The 21,928-nt window shown below is 31.5% G+C and overlaps 1 protein-coding gene across 1 annotated transcript in view; it reads right to left on the reverse strand.

Moving 5' to 3' along the window:
• Positions 1-21,928, reverse strand: part of KrT95D (phosphofurin acidic cluster sorting protein KrT95D) — a 137,730-nt gene that overhangs the window by 56,602 nt on the left and 59,200 nt on the right. Inside the window, exon 3 of the mRNA XM_072526036.1 lies at positions 6,510-6,810. Coding sequence (XP_072382137.1) covers positions 6,510-6,810 — 301 coding nt within the window. The remainder of the gene's footprint in view (positions 1-6,509; positions 6,811-21,928) is intronic.

Consider the following 21,928-nt stretch of genomic DNA (forward strand, 5'->3'; position numbering starts at 1 on the left):
GAGGAAATATAAGTAAATTATAAAGCTTATATACTAATATACGCATCAAAGCCTTTTCTATATCGACCAGATGATAATTGACAATCTTTGTCAATGGTTAGAAACCAAATTTATCTTTCCAACAGTGAGAACACACATTTTTAAAATCTTGAAAGGACATATCAATATTCACATGATCGTCATATATGTGTTTTAAATTTGTCATATCTTGTTTAAAAATTATTAGAAAATTTGCATTATCTCTAATGAGTTGTTTAGGTATTGCTGAATAGGTTTGACATAAATAAAAAGCATCTGTGGATCTATGACGACCAAAGCAGTAGTAACTTTGAATAATTTTTTGATTGCATGAACCTACATCATCAAATATGATAACAGAATTATTTTTTATATCTTCCGGAGCAATTATGTCGTCTACATTACCATATTCCTCATAACCTATTTCTTTAATCGGACTAATTAAAGTTCGCAAATATGCATATTTTGGTTGATGTAAACTTTTAGAATACACATAAATAACATGGCATACATAGAAAAATGTATTTGTGCTTTATCTAATGTATTTTGGTTGTATAATACTTTTTTAATGCAAACATAAAAATATATATTACATTATTTTTGTTTTATTTCTTAGTTATAAATATTGTAAAACAAACAACCAATTAGTACTAAAATCATTTATTCAAACAAAAATTACATAGTATACGGTTTAATTTTTCTGCGAAATTTACTTAAGTGTAGTTTACTAAATGATTTAAACATTATTTGCTTGTTTTCGAATTGTTTTATTTTTTCTTTTAGTTCTTTAATTTTTTTCATAAATTCCTCCAATTCTTGTGTAAACGATATGTTGTGTTGGAATGAAAACTACAAAATAAAATATATTATTTATTTATTGTATTTACATTAATTTACAGTATCTACCCCCTCATCTTCAAAACAGTGTTTGGGTAGAACATCTTTGAGTTGATGTAAGAAATCGGTCAGCCCTAGATTTTTTTTTAAAAAGCAACACATGCATATTACATCAGATAAATAATCTTCGCAGATTCTGGCTCCCGTATGATATAGTGGTGATTTTTCATTACACTCTTCTACCGTATATCTTCTTATTCTTATGGTAGCTCGTTCGGCTTCGTATTCAAAATCGTATGCCTTTTCATTAAAAACCCACTGCAAATTTCGGACAGCTTCAGCTATGTTGAGAGTTTTTGTACCATCTAAACACGCATCCATGACTAAATTCTAAAATTAATAATGTTAGCAACAATATTGGTTGAAAAATATTTATTACCTTTCTGATCTCACGACGAACAAAATTTTACTAATCTACTGAAAATTATTTACTGTTTAACTTATATTACGACGAACTAAATGTTACTAAAGATCACTTTTACAATCCTCAATTTATGTAGTTTACATTTTAAACACTGCGGATGCCTTAGTTGCTGCGTAGAGGTGATCTTGATTTACATAAATAAAAAGTAAGTACATTTGATGTTTAAGAACATTAACAGGTTAATAGCAATGGAGTGTTGTCACAAAGCTAAATTAATGGTTCAACATCCGCGAAAACCTTTGTACAAGTTTACTGAAGCAGAATTAGAAAACTTTACCCTACCATACTTTAGAAAATGTGTGGAACCGGTGGAATTACTTCGATCTTGGTATAAATTACCCACAAAAGCAGTTCAAGATTTTGAAGTTCAGACTCGTCTGCCATGTTTTGTACATTTTAATCGTCCCGAGTGGAAAACAAAGCTTGAAGGTACAGCACCGGCGCAATCCAGTTGTCATTTGTGTAAGTCTGTGCTTGAAAATTTAAAAAACATGTATAACAGTGTAATAAATAGTTAAGAAGGTATTATTTTTTTAAAAAGAGTTTTTATTATACTAATAACCTATCCTAACCTTGACTGTCACCGTGACTTGGAACTAGATCATGACATGACCTTTAATGTCATTCACGTGACCTTAACATGACCTTTAATTTGACCTTTACGTGAACTTGGCCTTGACCTTGACATTCGCATGACCTTGACTTGACCGACCTTGATTGGAACCGGTTTCCCCCACCACATTTTGTACCAGGAATGGTATAGAATATCTACTCCTGTCAGCCATAACAGAATATCCCGGTGACAAATTCAACAAAAAGTCACAATCTTCAAATATTATTGTGTCACTGGCCCTTCCACCATAACCATGCGAAATGTAGTTAATTAATCCATCAGGTGTAATGGAAATCAAATATTTAATTGTATTACAATGTTTATATTCAGACCAGGTCAAAGACTGTTGCTTGGCACTCGAAGGTTTTTCTATTCGTATTTCAAAGCAATCTAATACACTGACAGTTTTAAAATATCTCTTTCTAAAAGATATGGGTAACTTCTCATAAATTTGTTTAATCGGCGAAAAAAAAATAAACTGTTTCATGCGGTTGACTATTAACGGAACTGTTCTGTTAAATATTTTTCCTATTAAACTTGTGCTGACATCGAAGTCAATGGCCAGACGTATATATGGGTCGTTGAGACGAATTTTTTTTAATGAAATTAAAATATCTCTTACTGGCGAAGCAATGCTTTCAGATAATTGTTTCAGGTAAAGGTATAAACATAAATTTTACATATTGCAAATACACTTTAACGAATTGTTAAACATTCTGCAATAAACATAGATTAAGACTTTAAAGTCAATTTTGTGATCTTTCTGGAGTTTTTGCAAGGTAAAATTTTCTACTTATGACGGTTGCATATTACTGCATGCATTTATGGACTTTGTAGAGATACAAAAAAATTAAACTAGTGTATTTAATATTACATAAGTAACATATATAATATTATATTGTTTGCAATTATACCATTAGTTAATATCTATTAACTATTATATCTTGATGGTAAATAAGAAAGTGTTAACTCACATCAAAATGTTCTTCACATACGTATTTGATACTTTTGGGTCCAATTAAATCTCGCTTCATTAATTTGCACCATTTCTTTCTCTTGTCTGTTTGCAAAGGTACATGGAAAAATATTTTGTTTGGTGTTTTAATTGTTGTGCTCGTGCAATTAGGCACAATACAGCATTTATAGCAGCCTTTTTTAATATTACTCATCATATAAATCAATAACACTGTTTCTTCACTCTTTATACACCACTTTCAAACTTTATAACAACAATAAAATGGTACACATTCGACAACGAACAAACGATGAGTAATCTAAGCGAGGCGCCGGTCGCTCCGTTCAGTCAGAGAACAACCGAACACAGAGAAGCGACAGTCCTTTGAAGTTACGTGGCCAAGCCGCCAATGACAGCTAACAACCATAAAATTAATAGTCAGTGGGCATATCACACAATATAAATTCTTAAGAGCGTAGGCGCAAAATTTCGGGCCAATGTTTTTAAATGCATTAATTTTTTTCGAATCCTGAAAAAACTAACAAGTATTTTTGAAAAATTTAAACGCAGAATGAAAGAACACATTATTATTGAGGGCCGAAAGTCCCTGAAAACTTCTATAATGTTTATTTTAATAAGTTACAGGGGTGAAAAAAAAAAGAGAAAATTTAGTGTGATTTTTAATTTCAAATATCTCATTCAAAAAAACTTTTTGTTTATTCTAAGGGACTTTCAGCCCTCGGTAATAATGTAATCTTTCATTCTGTGTTTAAATTTTTCAAAAATATTTGTTAGTTTTCTCAGGATTCGAAAAAAATGATTGCATTTAAAAAGCATTGGCCCGAAATTTTGCGCCTACGCTCTTAAGCGAAACAAAGAAATTACTAAAAATCTTAAAATTACAACAGAACAAGACTTCAAAATTGCAAAAACATGGTTGCAAATAAACAAACTTACATTAAATTATGAAAAAACTAAATAGGTACTCATCTACTTTTTGTTATATACAAAAGGTGTCTGCCAATTTTTAATTCGTTAAATATAAATAACAAAGATCATTGAAGGTGCTGCGTCATGCGCCAATGTTTTTCTTCTATTTCCTTTTACAATAACATTATCTTTAAAATTCAGTTCACAAATCCTATAATTATTATAAAGTGAATCCATTTTGAATAACAAATCTTCTCGTCTGCAAGCTTCTATCCACACTTTGGCACTACAAATTTTTAACAGAACAAATTTTAAACAAAGAACTTTTTCTGTATTTATAAATAATACTTTATTACTTACAACTATAAGAGTATTAGTATATTCTAAGTATATTGTAAGTAATGAAATATTTAACTTTTGTCAATATCTAATCTTAATAAATTTACAGTTTTCTCCTGACTAAGTCACAAAAATGTCACTAAATATTAAGATATGCAACAAATAAAGTTTTAATATTTTTTATTTGTAATTCCCATTTAAAACTCCTAAATATTTTATGTACTTCGATCCATATATTTGATCTTTTTTATTTATATTTAACGAATTAAAAATTGGCAGACAACTTTTGTATATAGCAAAAAGTAGATGAGTACCTATTTAGTTTTTTCATAATTTAATGTAAGATTCTTTATTTGCAACCATGTTTTTGCAATTTTGAAGTCTTGTTCTGTTGTAATTTTAAGATTTTCCCAATTATCGGTCTAATTATGTTTCCAACAATTTTTAGTTTGAGCTTTTTAGTAATTTCTTTGTTTCGTTTAAGAGCGTAGGCGCAAAATTTCGGGCCAATGCTTTTTAACATTTTTTTGGAATCCTGAGAAAACTAACAAATATTTTTGAAACATTTAAACACATAATGAAAGATTACATTATTACCGAGGGCCGAAAGTCCCTTAGAATAAACAAAAAGTTTTTTTGAATGAGATATTTGAAATTAAAAATCACACTAAATTTTCTCTTTTTTTTCACCCCTGTAACTTATTAAAATAAACATTATAGAAGTTTTCGGGGACTTTTGGCCCTCAGTAATAATGTGGTCTTTCATTCTGCGTTTAAATTTTTCAAAAATACTTATTAGTTTTTTCAGGATTCGAAAAAAATGAATACATTTAAAAAACATTTGCCCGAAATTTTGCGCCTACGCTCTTAAATCAAATATTCTCGTGTATAAAACCCTCTATATATTTTTATTTCCTAAAAATACTATATTCGTATTGTTGTCTTCGAGCGCGCTGACACCCGGCAACCATCTGTTGATTTTTTGACCTGAGCCTTCGGAGACTTGCGTCTTTCAATAAAAGAAATGGCACTGATACCAAATTTACATGCCTATAACTTTTTTATTTTTAGAGATATCATAATTTTTTTTTTGATAGTGTAATTTAGGTGTGCTTTAATTTTTATTTGCAATCATAAAAAAAATGGTAAACTTCTCCATTGACCTAGGTCAAATTTTTTCTTTTTAAATTCGTGAATACGGTTTCCAAATATGTAAAAATAAAGTAAAAAATTCGCATATTTTTTTAAAATTGTTTTTGAATATTAAATACTTTTCTTCTTCAAACTTTTTTACCTATTTTCAAAAAAAAGACCTACTTCTCATTTGGTAACCAAAACAATTGTTCTAACTGCATTTTTTTCTGACTTACGTTATTGCAAAAAACAGCTTCATGGGATAAACAAATAGACTTTAAGAAATATTTCAAAACCTTAGAATAATCTTTGCAATAGTTATAAATAAATAAATTTTTTCTTTGCATTTATCTAAACAACAAATCGGTATATACATTTTTACACATCGAAATTTTGAAGTTTTTTGCACGCTCTAAAAGATAATTATACCAATAAACCTCTAAAACCTTATGTTTTTCAATGATAAAATAAAAACGTCAAAAAGTAAATTTTTTCACACTAATTTTGTTTCTAAATAAAAATTAATAAATCTCACGCAGGAAATGGTTATTGAATATGTTTGTATAGGTATTACATCAACATTATAATACATCAAAAAAACCTTGCGGTACCCTGGCTTTTTAAGTATCACGACAAAAACCGTAAAACCCTGGAGTCCAAGTATATTTTACCTATACGTCAAGATTTCCGCCTTTTAAAAAAAAATCTTTGGCTATATCGGCGGCTTGGTTGTCAATAATTATTGTTGTCCATAATTCCGAACTATGCGCATGAAATGAAAACATGCCACCCGGCATAACGGAAGCGTGCTCGGGACCAACAGAGGAGATGGAAAATGCCATTAAACTAACAACAACAGGAAAAGCTGTGGGTTTAGATAAAATATTGACACGACTTAGAAAACTTCTTTAAACGACCGAAATAGCTACCTTCACTGATCTCTTTAACGCTATTTATAATATAATACTGGTATTATTCCGAACAAACACACTTGGTGTATAAGCGAGAACGTAAATGGCACACCGGTGCCGAAAGAGTGGAAGCTAGCCCAAATTACTTTAATCCATAAAAATGGTAATAATTTAAAAGCAGATCGGAAAATTGAAATATTCGACAGAGAAAAAAATTTACGTTCAATTTATATTATTATTTTAAAAACTAATTTTATTATTCACAATTATTAAGGAAATATACATTACCTTCATTATCAGGTACCCTGAATCTTCTGAGCAATGACACAAATCTTTGTTTTAGGTTATGCCGAGTATGTGGAAGCTTTCTAATAGGTTCACTATCGGAAAGGTCGACGCCTTCTTCTTCTCCTGAACTTATCTCATCCTCATCTTCACTAAAATCGTGTTCACGAATTTTATGTTCATGATCAACTGGGGTAGAGCTAAGCTGTAATACTGAAAGTCTAGCAATAGGTGAAATGTTCTTTTCCTTATTATTGTTTTCTGGTAAAAGTTCAAGTTCAAAGTCCATTTGCTTTTGCAGTACCTACAATCAAACGAAAATTGAAATTATTGCTAAGTCGGGAAGATGGAAATAGTTGATGAATAAAGACACTAAAGACAATATAAAAGGTTTCGGCATAGCTTGCAACAAAGGAAAAAATATAATAAAATATGTGTATAAGATGGAAGGCAACCGTATATACGTATGTCTGACTATTGATCGTCTTCAGTACGGTACAGCCAAGTTAGAAAAGGAGCATATTAACTTGGAAAAGGATCACTACAGGAGCAATGCGACCAATTTGTGGCAATAATGTTAGAAGACTCTGAGGTTTCCAGAGCAACAACTAACACATCCACGGAGGAAGCTAAGCTACCTGAGGAAAGGAATGCCAAACGTTTAGAACGTTTCAAACAATAAGAAAAAGGTTAATGCGAGTTGATAGTAAAATAAAGGTAAAAGGTATCGCTCTGGAAACCTCAGAATCTTCTAACATTATTGCCACAAATTGGTCGCATTGCTCCTGTAATGATCCTTTCCCAAGTTAATATGCTCCTTTTCTTGTCTGCACAGTACTGAAGAAAACCAATAGTCAGAAATACGTATATACGGTTGCCTTCCATCTTATACACATATTTTATTATATTTTTTCCTTTGTTGCGAGCTATGCCGATACCTTTTACCTTTATCTTACTTCTTCTATCTCCTCCGTGGATGTGTTAGTTGTTGCTCTGGAAACCTCAGAGTCTTCTAAAATTATTGCCACAAATTGGTCGCATTGCTCCTGTTGTGATCCTTTCCCAAGTTAATATGCTCCTTTTCTAACTTGGCTGCACCGTACTGAAGACGACCAATGGTCAGAAATACGTATATACGGTTGCCTTCCATCTTTTACACATATTTTATTACATTTTTTCCTTTGTTGCGAGCTATGTCGATAGCTTTTACCTTTATTTTACTATCAACTCGCATTAATCTTTAATCTTTAAATATATATATTAATGATGTTTCTAAGTCCAAGAACGATATTTTTAAAAAGAACTTTATTTACAAGGGACTACTTACTACAGTAAAATGCAAAATAAGAGTGACGCTATACAATGCAAAAGTAAATTTATAATCTCCGCCGAGGTGTGGCATGCTGACGCTGTCCTTTTATTATAGTTGAATTAGCAGTTCTAGTTTCTTAACTCCTCCGGGGCTAGATGAGAACTATGGGGTGGCATAGTTCGAAGAAATGGAAAATTATCTGGTACCTTTTTTTCTCGTACTGTGGATTCTTTTGGTGATTCTGGATTTGTCCTTTTTGTGTATATTCGCCAAATGGTGTAGACAAGGAAAATGATTGCTAAGACATATAAAATTATGGTATAAAAACTGACATGTTGAAAATGAACAGGAACTGTGTCTAGATTGTCTATTTTGTTTTCTTGATCTGCTAAAGCACTTTGCGCATTATTTAATTCATCTAATTTTATCGAGTCTATTTTTATTGGTTTAAAGTTTAGATCACTGACCGGCATTTTTAGTAATACTTCTAAATTTGGCAGTTCCATTTTAACAAAATTTGGAGTTTTTAGTTCAAATGTTTTTAAAACGTAATTGTCTATATATATTTCGCACGCACTATTGAGTTCGATTAAGTTACTACCGTTTAATGGAATATTGTCCGAATTCTTATCGCATTTTTGAATACTGATCACTTTGTTTAGCGTTATTACGATCCACTTATTGTTTTCTAGTTTTTGAATTTTTATATTATTAATTTCTGTTGGAACTGATTGACATTGATTTACAAACTTTGAGTACTGTATGAGTTGAACTTCGCAAGGGGCTGTTGGTGTTACTTCAATTGACTGGACATCGTGGCATAAATATTCTTCTTCTACCAATTTTTGACATTGAACGTTGGCAAGTGCATATTGGTATCGATTGGAAAGTAGGAACTTGGATTTTGGAATAATTGTTCTAAAATGAGTTTGGTATCTGGTCGGAAAGGAATAAAGATGATAATAATCATAGTCATTGATCTCAACAATAGGCAATTCAAGTACAAAAATTATTTTATTTGCTTTACTATAACTTTTTATCTTAATTATTTTTTCGAACAACAAAATATTTTGCAAAGATAATTCAAAAGGAAGTTTGTTATTTTTAAGAAGTTTACTAACGTTTAAAATTTCGAGAAATAGTTCATTTGGGTCGGCTATTGAATTATGAAAGGTATTTAGTTTTGAAAAGCTGATAGCAACTTCGATTTTTTCTAATAGGTCGTAAATAATTTGGAAACTAGTGTAAAATTGCGATACAAGTCTTTCTAGTGCAAAATAATGAAATGTCTCAACTTTTTCTATCTTTATATCTTTAATTGAGATGGAAGACAATAAAAGAAAGGATTGGTACGATGAAGAATACGAGCAAGCTAGTAAAGACAAGGACAAAGCAAGACACAGGTGGGTGGCCACAGGGAAACAAGAAGATCTCCTACACTATAAAGAGAAGAAGAAAGAGTTAGACAAATGCTGCAAAACAAAAAAGAAGAAATGGATCGAAGAATTACTGCAGGAACTCGAAGCCAATAGTAATGACAATGCAAGACTATACAAATACATAAAATCACAGAGAAAAAAAGAGATACCGGCAAATATTGGAAAAATGGAATGGGAAACACACTATAGAGAACTGTTTAAAAAGAAAGACGAGGCTGAAAATGCAGAAAATGAAGAACAAACAGAAAATAGGAATGGAGAACAATCAGAGCCTCCCTCATACAGCGAAGTATTGGCGACCATAAACAGATTAAAGACAAGGAAAGCAGCAGGACCAGACGACATTATAAATGAGTTCTTCAAGAAAGGGGGAGAGGAACTAGCCCACAGAATCCACAACCTAATAGAACGAATATGGGAAGAACGCATCCCGAACGACTGGAATTGTGGTCTGATAACACCAATCCCTAAAAAAGGCGACAAGACGAAATGCACTAACTACAGGGGAATCACGTTATTAAATACAATGTACAAAATATTAACTAATTTGATCAGACAAAGAATAGAAAAAGAAACTAGAACAAAAATAGGTGAATACCAACATGGATTCAGGGAAGGTAAGTCGACAATAGATGCAATACACATTGTATCGCAAATCGTCGAAAAAAGTTACGAGCACGGAATAGATCTACATATACTGTTTATTGACTACAAGCAAGCTTTTGACAGTGTAATAAGGGAGGAGCTAATTAAGGATATGAATCAATTAGGCATCCAAGAAAAACTAATAAGTCTCACGAAAATGACGATGAAGGAATCCAAGGCACGAATCTTAACAAGGGAAGGCCCGTCAGATGAAGTACACATGGAGGTAGGTGTCAGACAGGGAGACTCCCTGTCAACAACATTATTTAACATTGCCATAGAGGGGGCAGTAAGAGCAGCCAAAATTATGGGAACGATTATCGAATCTTCAGCCCAACTGATAGCGTATGCAGACGATATTGCACTGGTTACTAGAGATTTAAAAACCATGCAGAACATAATATTAATACTAGATAAAGAAGCAAATAAGAGAGGGCTAGTAATAAACCAAAGCAAAACGAAATACCTCAAGTGTTCAAGAGAGAATACGAACATAGAGAAAGAAATTAAGCTTGGTGCATATACATTTGAAAGAGTACACCGTTTCAAATACCTGGGAGTGATGGTGAATGACAGAAATGATAGAACGGATGAAATAAATGAACGCATCCTACTGGGTAATAAAACCTACTGGAATTACCAAAAATTCCTGAAAGAAAAGTACATTAGTAAGAAAACCAAATTAAAAATTTATAAGACTGCAATCAGGCCAGTGATCACCTATGGTGCAGAGACGATGTGCCTAACACAAAAAGATGAAATGAGGTTGGAAATCCTAGAGAGAAAGATAATTCGACGAATAATGGGACCGGTGGGAATAAGTGTAGGCGAATTTAGAAGATTAACCAATGAAGAAATTAAAGAAGTCATCGAGGGTGAAGACATAATCAAGTTCGTGAAGACGCAAAGGCTCAGGTGGCTGGGACACACAGAAAGAGCTAACCCAGACTCTACCCTAAAGCGAATAACTGGATGGAGACCAACACCAAAGAGACCAAAGGGGAGACCGAAAACAAGATGGAGAGATCAAGTCTTAGGAGACATAAAGAAGCTGAGAATCTACAATTGGAAGGAGCGCTGTAAGGACCGGAAAGAATGGAGGAAAATTGTAGACATGGCCAAGTCACACACGCTGCTATAATAATAAAAAAACAACAGCGGACTGATTCTCCGCAATAAATAAATCAGAGAGCCCAAAAGGGCGGCAAACACTCCGCCAGGAGTGAATAAGCCATGATGATGATATCTTTAATTAAGTTTTGAACTTCTGTTATTCGTGAGCTTAAAATTAACTGGTTATGGGCTAAGATTTTTGTATTATTTTCAAAATTCTTTATTGAAGAACTTAATAAGGTGATTTGATTTTTAACTATAGTTTTAATATTATTTTGATTATTTGTTAGAGTTGATATAGCGTCGTCGTAACGTTTTGCATCGTTTTGGTCTAGGTTTCCGGTTATAAATTTGATTGCGGAACCTACACCATCAAATAGAGATCTTTTAGATCTGGTATTCCAAAAGGGATTTAATTGTTTTAACTCAAGATAAATTTTGTTTTCCAAAATTTGAATTAAATGATAGGAGTCTTGAAATTCTTTATTAAAGCTTAGAATTTGAGAAGTATTTGAAAGGGTATTTATCATGGAATCATATTGATTTTGTAGAGTTAGGAAATTTGTAGTAATATTTGTAATGTCATAGATATGTATAAAAGTCCAAACATCTGTCTGAATTCGGGCTGTGCCTAAATGAAGGGGTAAAAGTCCGGGATTGTCGTTTAAGTTATGGAATTTGGACGTGTCTCGTCTTGCGTCGACGTTTGTTGTCCAGAGGATGAACCTGCAACGGGAGGTTTCTTTAGTTCTTTGATATGTATAATTTCTGTCTGGTTAGTATCTTTTTTATATTTAAGTCTTTGTCGTACAAGTTCTACGCGGTTTCTGTCAAGAATTTTAGTTATTTTGTAGGGACCTAAGTATGGTTGATGTTTTTTATTACGTTTTTGGGTATTAACTTTATAAACTACTTGTCCAATTTTGAATTCTGAATTTGTTTCTCCTTGATCGTTTCTTTTATTAATTACTTTATTTTTATTTTCTGTTAGATTTTCATGTACGTTTTGGTAAACGTGTTTTAGTTTGTCTTTATGATTATTTATATATTCTGAATAGAAATTTTGAGAAAGAAATAGTTCGTTGGGGTTTCTAGAGTCTGTATGTCCGAAAGTCAATTCAAATGGGGTAAATTTTGTGGAACTATGAATAGAATTATTGTAAGCTATAAGAGCATAGTCCATTAAGTCATCTTCGTTAGGATATGTCTGTTTTAGAAGTCTTAAATGTTCGATTAAAGTAGAGTGTATTCGTTCAGCTATTGAATTTGATTCATGGTGGCCAGGAGTAGTAAAGTGAACTTTGATTTTGTGTATTGCTAATAAATCTTTTATTACTTCGTTATTAAATTCTCTACCTTTGTCTGCTATTATTAATTGGGGAATGCCGAAAGAGGGCAGACACGAATTGAGGACCAAAATGAAATTTTAAGTAAGGGTTTACTTTTATACCTGAAAAAATCGCACGAATTGAGGACCAAGACTTCAAGAAGGTATAAAATATTATTAAAAGTACGAATCCCAATAATCGTAGATATTTATTGCTTATTTAAGAAACAATATTTTAAACATAAAAGCGTTACACATATTTACATTTAATATTTATAAAAATAAAGGAGGTACACATATTTACATTTAATATTTATACTTTATGAAAACATGATGCAAATTTTACAAAATCTATTCGTCTCAACAAGCCGTTATTATATTCTGACAATTTAGAAGTTAACATGTTTAATCTTCGCCTAACAATTTTGTTCTTACATTTAACAGGCTCCTTAACGCTTTGAATACGAATGTAAGTATCTGTTTGAAAATTGTTCAAAACGTTTACAAATAAATATAACGAAGGGTGCATCGAATAGAAATTTGAATTAAATCGAGAGTGAAAGGACTCGCATGCATTTGTAGAATTTTCTGTAGTTACAGCTGCTTCAGCCCAAAGTGTTGGTGGAAATAAAGAATTTTCACCAACATAATTGTCTATTAAATAGTCCGCAAAATCTACCGCAGCTTTATGCAGATGATTTGGCTGAAATTCAGCCAAATCTAAAGCAAAACATTCTCCAACCTCCTCTGGTTTTAAAAAAGATAGTCCAAAAAGACACCTCAGCCAATTTCCACTTTTACTGTTTCCATCTTGATATTCTTTAGCCAAGCCTAAACTCTGTATTTTCCTGTACCAAGCTTGGCCAAGATGAAACCTGCATCCAACGATCTTTGTGGTGGGCCATTGTGCAGAAATTGCTTTATGAATAGCTAATTCATAATCAGCTACAATAATTTTTGGAGCAAATATTAAATTAGAATTGCGACACTTTTCTTTAAGAATAAAAAGTTTTTCATATGTTGACACAAGTTTATTCGGTAATAAGCAAAAGGCCACAGGTATATAATGTCCGTTTTCTACGACATGAAGTGTGAACAATTGTAAAAAATATTTCGTACAATATCGAAAAGTTCCATCATATAAGTTCCACACATAAATTTTAAATTTGCGTCACACGAAAATACCACAATATTGTTAATATGATCAGTAGCCAAGAGAAACGGTTCATTTTTTATTGTGTTTAAATTTAATGTTTGTAAAATATCTAACGCATCGGAAAGGTTGGTAAACGCGGTTGGATTTGACGTCTCTTGTAATACATATTATTTATTCCGTAGGTAATGTCTTTTCTTGTCAAAGAATTCATAGCATCACTGTTTTCCTTTATTACAGAATGGATAATTTTTGTTGGCCGCCCTGTGATATCTTCTATGGCTTTCCGTTTGCTTGCCGTACTCAAAATTTGTCTATTTAATTTCTTTATATCATTTTCATGATTATGCACTGTTTCTTTTCGGGAAACTGTATTATCTACACCTAGCGTAAACAATTTTGCGTTACATTTATTTACCGTACATGTCCAAAACTTTTCACCACTTTTAAGCACTTCTTTTTCACGATACTTATAATCATCCAACACAAGTAACCAGTTTCCCTTTTCACTTAAGATCATTTTAATTTCACTCATTAGACCACCTTTCAAGACAGCTCAAAATAAACTAAATCTAAAATAATATTTTATTATTAAATATTTCCTTACTCACTTCCTTACTTATTTTGGCTGTTCAGGTAGCGGTCCTCAATTCGAGAACACCGAAATCTCTTTCGGTCCTCAATTCGGTGCACTTATTTTTTCTGTTCAGGTACCGGTCCTCAATTCGAGAACACCGCCGAAAGAAGTGAAGTATTTTATTAAGGATTTCGCAATGTGTATCGCGTTTTTACCTGGAATAGAATAAGCTTGGGCAAATTTAGTAAATGCGTCCGTCATAGTCAAATAATTGTTACCGTCATATGTAAAAATATCTATATGAACAACTTGAAAAGGTTTGCTGGCGGTTTCTGTAAGAATTAGCGGGACATAGGGGGTGTGTCTACCGTATTTATTTTTCTGGCAAATAGAACATTCGTTAATGTAATTAGTAATAGATGTCTTCATATTTTTCCAATAATAATTTTGACGTAATTTTTCGAAAGTTCCATTAATTCCTCTATGTTTAGTTTTTCCTTCGTGGTAATTTTTTAATAAAATTATTTGTTCTTCTTCGTTTGCTACTGTATTAATTAATCTAGTGCATTTAATTAGTTTCGGACCATGTTCAGAAAAATGTTTTAGATAATACTTATTAAAATCATTATACAGGTTGTCTTTACTGAAATATAAATAAAATGTATTGTTAAGATCTGTGTATGCCATAAGAAATTCAAAAATATATTTTTCATTATCAGTTTCAGGAATTTTGACTTTAATTATTTTATGGTTTTGATAAGTTTCATGAGTTATATCGGTTTTTGGGTAAACGTTTGGGTACACTAAAATTTGGTGAACTTTGTTATTTATTATTTCGTCTAAAATGGGTATTCCTTGATTCGTTGTTTCATTTGCGGTTGAATGTTGTGTAGATTCATCTGAGGTTTCGTCTGGTGTATCTATTTTGTCTGGAGGTATTCTTATATCAGAAATAATGTTAATTTGTCTTGAGTCATTATTGTTACTTGTTGAAGGTTGTGAGTCTAATGGATTCTCTGCAAAATTTTGGAGGTATTTTAAAATATCTTCGTCTACGTCTCCAGGATTATTTACTATTGATTCATCTTCTAATGCGTTAATTGTAATGCGAGATAAACAGTCTGCGTTTGTATTGTGTTTTCCTTTTTTATACATAATTTTGTAATCGTATTCTTCTAGTTTTAGATGCCATCGTATTAATTTTGAGTTTGGCTCCTTTAGACTGAAAAGCCAAGATAATGGTTTGTGATCCGTGTAAATATAAAATTTTCTTCCGTAAAGGTATGGTCTAAAATGTTTACAGGCCCATACAATTGCTAATAGCTCCTTTTCTATAGTTGAATAATTTGTCTCTGATTTATTTAGAGTTCTCGAGGCGTATGCAATGGGTCGATCATTTGGAACATTTCCTTGTGATAATACAGCTCCAATTGCAAAATTGCTAGCATCTGTCGTTAAAATAAATGGTTGGGAAAAATTCGGATATTGTAGAATGGGGTCGTTTGTTAAGATTTGTTTACAAGTTTCAAAACAATCAATAAAATCTTTATCGTGGTTTACTTTAGAACCTTTTTTCAAACATTTGGTCATCGGTTTAGTAATTTTTGCAAAATCTTTTATAAATCGTCTATAGTAACCTAGTAATCCTAAAAAGCTTTTTATTTCAGTTTGGGTTTTTGGAATCGGAAATCTTTTTATGGCGGAGATTTTGTCAGGGTTTGGTTTTACGCCTTGAGGGGTGATTACATGTCCTAAATACATAACTGTTTTTTGTAAAAATTCTGACTTGTCTAATTGTACTTTTAAGTCACTCTTTCTGAGTCTTTCGAAAACTATTTTTAACTTTTCAAGGTGCTCTTGTAAAGATGTACTATAAATTAAAATATCATCTAAATATACTATACATGTTTCGTCTGTTAATCCTCTTAAAACATCAATAACTCTCTGAAAAGTCGAGGGTGCATTTTTCAAACCAAAAGGCATTCGTTTAAATTGGAAGTGACCTTGTGGTGTACTAAAAGCTGTTTTTTCAACATCTTGTGGGTCTACTTCTATTTGGTGAAAGCCACTTGCAAGATCTAGTGTCGGAAAGTAATTTGCTTTCCCTAATTTATCTAAAATTTCTGTTATGTTTGGTAACGGGTATTTATCGTCTACGGTTCTCTCGTTTAACTTTCTATAATATATTACTAGACGCCATTTTCTTTTTCCTGTAGCATCTTGTTTTTTCGGGACCACCCAAATGGGACTCGAAAACGGGGAATTGCTATCTTCTATTATACCTTCTGCTAACATCTTATTTATTTGGGATTTAACTTCTTCTCGGTGAACTTCCGGGAAACGATATGATTTTGTATATATTGCAGAATTATCAGTGAGTTTAATTTTTTGTTTAATACTATTAGTAAAACTTAAGGGTATTCCTTCGCAATAAAATATGTCTCTATATTGGAAACAAAGCTTTTTTAGTAATTCCCTTTCTTCTTTGTTACAATGATTTATCCTTATATTTTTTAAATTCTTCTTTAACATGTTATCATCATTAATAGACGTTTCTTCATCAGTTTCCATCTTTCTTATAAAATTAATATTTACTATATCTAATGGTTCTATATCAAAGGGTTCAGTAATACTTAACGTTGTCTTATATTCGCTTATATTCGTAATAGTGGTTATAGCAAAATTATTTTTTACGTTAACTACTGCTTTAGGCATTTCGATTCCTTTACCGAAATTCTTATATTCTAATATACCTAATCCTACATTTAATTTTACCGGTATTTTGACTATTTGCTTAGTTCTAGGGGGAATAATTATGGTATGATTAAAAGTTGATTTGGGATATAATATATTCTTTTTACTGGGTTCAAAAATTATGGGTATCGTTACATAAGGCGTTTTCATTTGTCGCATGTTGACATTAATTGAAGCTTTTAATTTTTGTAATAAATCTATACCAATTAATCCATCGAAATTTTCGCTAAATTTAAAAACATAAAACTTATCATATTGATTTACTTTAAAAATGTTAAAAGCTGGAATATTAATTATTTCATTGTGCATAGAAATTCCGTGAGCCGTTTGTATATTAAAATTTTCGTAAGAAATAAAATTTTTATAAAATTTATGCGCTAACTGTGGAGATATCAAACTTTTGGAAGACCCTGTAGCTAATAAAAATCTGGCATTGAGTTCAGGAATAATAATATGTGGTAAATCTGCTATCGTTGTATTTAAATATATTATGTCGGATTGTAATTTTCTTGGCGGATGCAAAAATTTGTGTTTTCAACATTTTGAGTGGGATTGTGATATGATCTTTCGTTTGTCTCATTTGGATTGCGATAAGGACTGGATTGAGTTTCATAATTGTTATCGTAAGGCGGCAATAAACTTTGAGTTGGGTGTACGTAATCAGTGGAAATATTATTTTCAAAGGGGTTTTTGAATTGTATTTGATCGTTATTAATTTGTTGATTAAATAATTGGGTGGAGGTAAAATGTGGTCTAGATCTTAAAGAAGTATTTCGTGAATTTGTATCCATCGGTTCTGGCTGGTATTGATTTTGATTTTGGGGTTTATTATTAACATTTCTTTGTTGAAAATTAGGGTTATTAGTATGGAAGTTCCATGGTCGGAAATTAGAATTATTATTGTAGAAATTTCTTGGGTTGAAATTAGAATTATAATTATTGAAATTTCGGAAGTGATTTTGGTGTGGTTGAAAAGTATTGTTGGGATAAAAATTATTATTTTGGTATTGCGGTCTGATGGTTTGATATTGGTAAGGTGGAAATCTCATATTAGGGCGATTTTGTTGAAAATTATTTCTAGGAATAAAAGTTCGATTAGGATTACTGTTTCTCGTAGGATTATGTCTCGATGATGGTCTAAAAGAATTTTGTGAGTTTAAATTATTTCCACGTTGTAATGAATATAGAAAATTCTCTTCTTCGATAACGAAGCTCATAGCTTTCTCTAAACTGTCTGGGTTTCTCAATCGTATATTTGTTTGTAACGATAAGGGTAAGCCTCTAATGTAAGTTTTTAAACATAAGTCATCGTAACTATTTATTCTAATTAATTTCTCTTGTGCATTAATATTAAGCGTATTTAATTTTTGTGCGAAGATGCTGCAGAGTAACAAGAATGGATAGGAGAAGTAATGACGAAATAAAGCAAAGAACATCAATAGAAACAGACATACTAACATATATAGAACAAAAAAGACTAAAGTGGTATGGACATGTAAGAAGAGCTAGCGACAGCAGATGGATAAAAAGAATAACCGAATGGAGCCCCATTGGAAGGAGGAAAAGAGGACGACCCCGAAAATCCTGGAGGAACGAAGTAGACGACGCCATGAGTAAGAGAGGACGAAACGATGGAGAATGGAACAACAGAGAGAGATGGAAACGGTTGAGCGAGGGAAGGCAGTGAATACTGTAGAATCCCTAAATATATATATATATATATATATATATATATATATATATATATATATATATATATATATATATATATATAATTTTTGTGTTACTAAACTACGTGTTTCTTGGCATCGCATGCCAAAATTATAAGGGGTTTCATTCTTGAAAGGCCTCAACGTTATCAGGTCTTGGATAAGGCAATCGAGATCTCTCTGGTCTCCAAAACTAAGATTAAGGGCATCTTTTACGAGTTGCCATGTATTTAATTCTGTCCTAGAACCTATTAACATTTGAGCTCTTCCATTTAATTTACCTAATATAGCTCGAAGTAAAAATGTATTTAAGGTGCCGTCTGTTTGACTAGCAAAATTAGTTATTAAATTTTCACAATTTTCTATAAAAATGGTTAAGGTATGTGGATTACCATCATATGCTGGGATAGAATCTAAGTAAAGTTTTAACAATGGGTAGTTTGTTTGAGCCATTTCGTTATTTTTATCGCTATTTGGTTCTAAAATTTAATTTAATTCTGCTACAAGGCTACTTAAATCTAATTTACTATCAGTTTCACTCATTAAATATTTATTATTTTTATTCAGATAATATATCAAATTGTAATAAAATATAAAATATGTTTCAATATAAAACTTTCAACTTCAATATAATAAAATATTTTCAAAAATATGATAATATAATATAGTAATAATAATCTTTCTTTTATTAAAAATATCTCATAACATAAAATCTTTTAAAAATTGTTTACTCTCGTTAGCTCTCTGACTATAAGTATTTTCAAATATGGAAATAATAAAATGGAAAATAAAATGGAAAAAATAGGAAACACTTACATTAAAATGTAGATTTTCAGCATTTCTGCCTATAGGATTCGACGATTTTGTTCTTCTCCCAGGTCTTGTTGAAACTACTGCTTAAATCTGCTGCCTCTAGGGTTCGACGATTTTGTTCTTTCCCCAGGTCTTGGTGATACCTTGTCTAAAGCTGATCTTGGACACTTTCACAAAAGGTTTGGTTTTCCGGTAAATCGTTAAAACGAAAAACTACGCGAAACGGTTCGATTTTTGTAACGGTTAGCGACGTAATTCCCGAAAATCTGTACCGAAAAGTCCAAGAACGATATTTTTAAAAAGAACTTTATTTACAAGGGACTACTTACTACAGTAAAATGCAAAATAAGAATGACGCTATACAATGCAAAAGTAAATTTATAATCTCGGTGACGCCGAGGTGTGGCATGCTGACGCTGTCGTTTTATTATAGTTGAATTAGCAGTTCTGGTTTCTTAACTTATTAATAAATATCCCATTCACTTACGAGTGCACATTTATATATATATATATATATATATATATATATATATATATATATATATATATATATATATATATAGAAATGTAGTCATATGCACCCAGACTAACAGCCATTGAACGTTGAAGTATATGAATCCAAAGTCAGCAAATTCCAACGAAAGCTGGACAACAAACTCATTTTTCATATTTTTATAATTCATTCGATTACCATTCTTAGATCAATTCGTTTCAGTTTGTATATTAATTATATTATATTTTTCAAGTATAAAAACTTTGTACAATTTTGAAAATAAATAATTTGTTAAAAATTCAATCAAAAGTGCATAAATTTATCTGGCGCTGCGAACAGGATACTGCTCGTACAAGAAGCATAAAATAAATAGTTTCCTTGGTCAACCCAGTTGTTAGACGAGAAATCCACCGAACTTTGGAAAAGAAAAGATTATGTACTGGACAACAGATCATCCTACTGTAAGTACATTATCCTTTCATTTCACTTTTGATTTATGAGCACTTTTATTGATATAACTTAAAACTCTGTTGATAATTTAAACTCTTTACTTGAAAATCTTACATTGACGCCTCAAATTACTTCTAACATCAGTATCAACGCCGATTCTTTTCAACAAATTCATACCATTTTAATCACAAAACTTGAAATGCCATTTTCAAATGCCGATATCACTGGCCTATGTGCTACGCTGCCAGAATTCTCTCACCGGAGATAACTTATCTAACTTTCTAAAATCAGTTAATAATTTAATCACCTTCCTGGTAGGTCAGCAGCTGACACCTTCTCAGGAATTTATTTCAAATTCAAACATTATATCTCGTATTAAAGGCGAACCACAGGATTGCCTTAATTATTTAATTAAAAGAATTTGGACTGAAATACGTCCAGCTCTTGTAGCTAAATACGGAGACAGATGATCTGAAGATATCCTAGTCACCCAACTTTCAACAACTGTCCAAAGAGATCATGAATCATACGATCAATATCACCAGAGAATTACAAAAAATTTAAATGATTTATTACAACATTCGACATTAAATGACAACGTCGAAACTGTTAATTTTAAGACTCCCTATTTTAAAAATATAGCTTTAAAAACATTTTGCACAGGCATTAATGAAACGTATGGTGAATATTTGTCACATTTTTCAATAAATTCACTTGAAGAAGCAGTCCAAAAATGTATAATCTATGACAATCACAAATCTCAACAGAAATATATGAGTTATTTAAAGACACAACAAAATAAAAAAAACCCTTCTCAGCAAACCAGAAACCTACTAATACAAATCAGACATCTTATAATAATAAGCCAAATCTCACTACAAATGTTTTTCAATCAAAACTCTTATTTGTTATATTTATTTTGTACTAGAAGCCTCCGATGATAATTTTATTATTTATTAATGAGGGTAAGATATTTCCAAGAATTAAATAATTATATTCAAAAAATTTTGGCAAATATTGTATTAGAAATAGGTTATATTATTCATAATTACGCAAAGTTGACATATGAGTCCTGGTAGCTCAACGAGTTGATGCGCCGCCCAATGTTAACCCATTTTCTACCAAAATATCAATAAATATATTTTTTCATAAATATAACTGCAGATGACAATGAAATGAAACTAAATAAACGTAAAAATATGTTTTTATTAATTTTTTTTTATAAACATAAGAAAAAAACGCTGTGACCATATGGTCACACAGGGAGGTTACCTATATATACATTATGTATTTACTACTGTGTATGAAAAATTTCAAAACACTCAATGCAAAGTCCTAAATTACATTTTTTACACTGTGTACGTATCACAGAAGAACATCCTTCTCCTGCACACCTACGTCTTTTGCCGTTAGGAACTGGAACAACAAGATGGTCAATTTTGTCATATCGTAGATTGTCGGACACTCTATTCATGGACAGACTATTCCTGCTGACTGAAGGCTTACCAGGACGTCTAGGCGGTACTCCATATTTTCGCAAATACATCTGTGCAATTTCTCGGCGGAAAACTATATTAGGTGTTTTTTTTTCTTTCCTTTGAGGACTTCTTATAAAGCACCCAGGCATTATGTAGGCA

Source organism: Diabrotica undecimpunctata, chromosome 3, assembly GCF_040954645.1.
Source record: "Diabrotica undecimpunctata isolate CICGRU chromosome 3, icDiaUnde3, whole genome shotgun sequence".
NCBI lineage: Eukaryota > Metazoa > Arthropoda > Insecta > Coleoptera > Chrysomelidae > Diabrotica > Diabrotica undecimpunctata.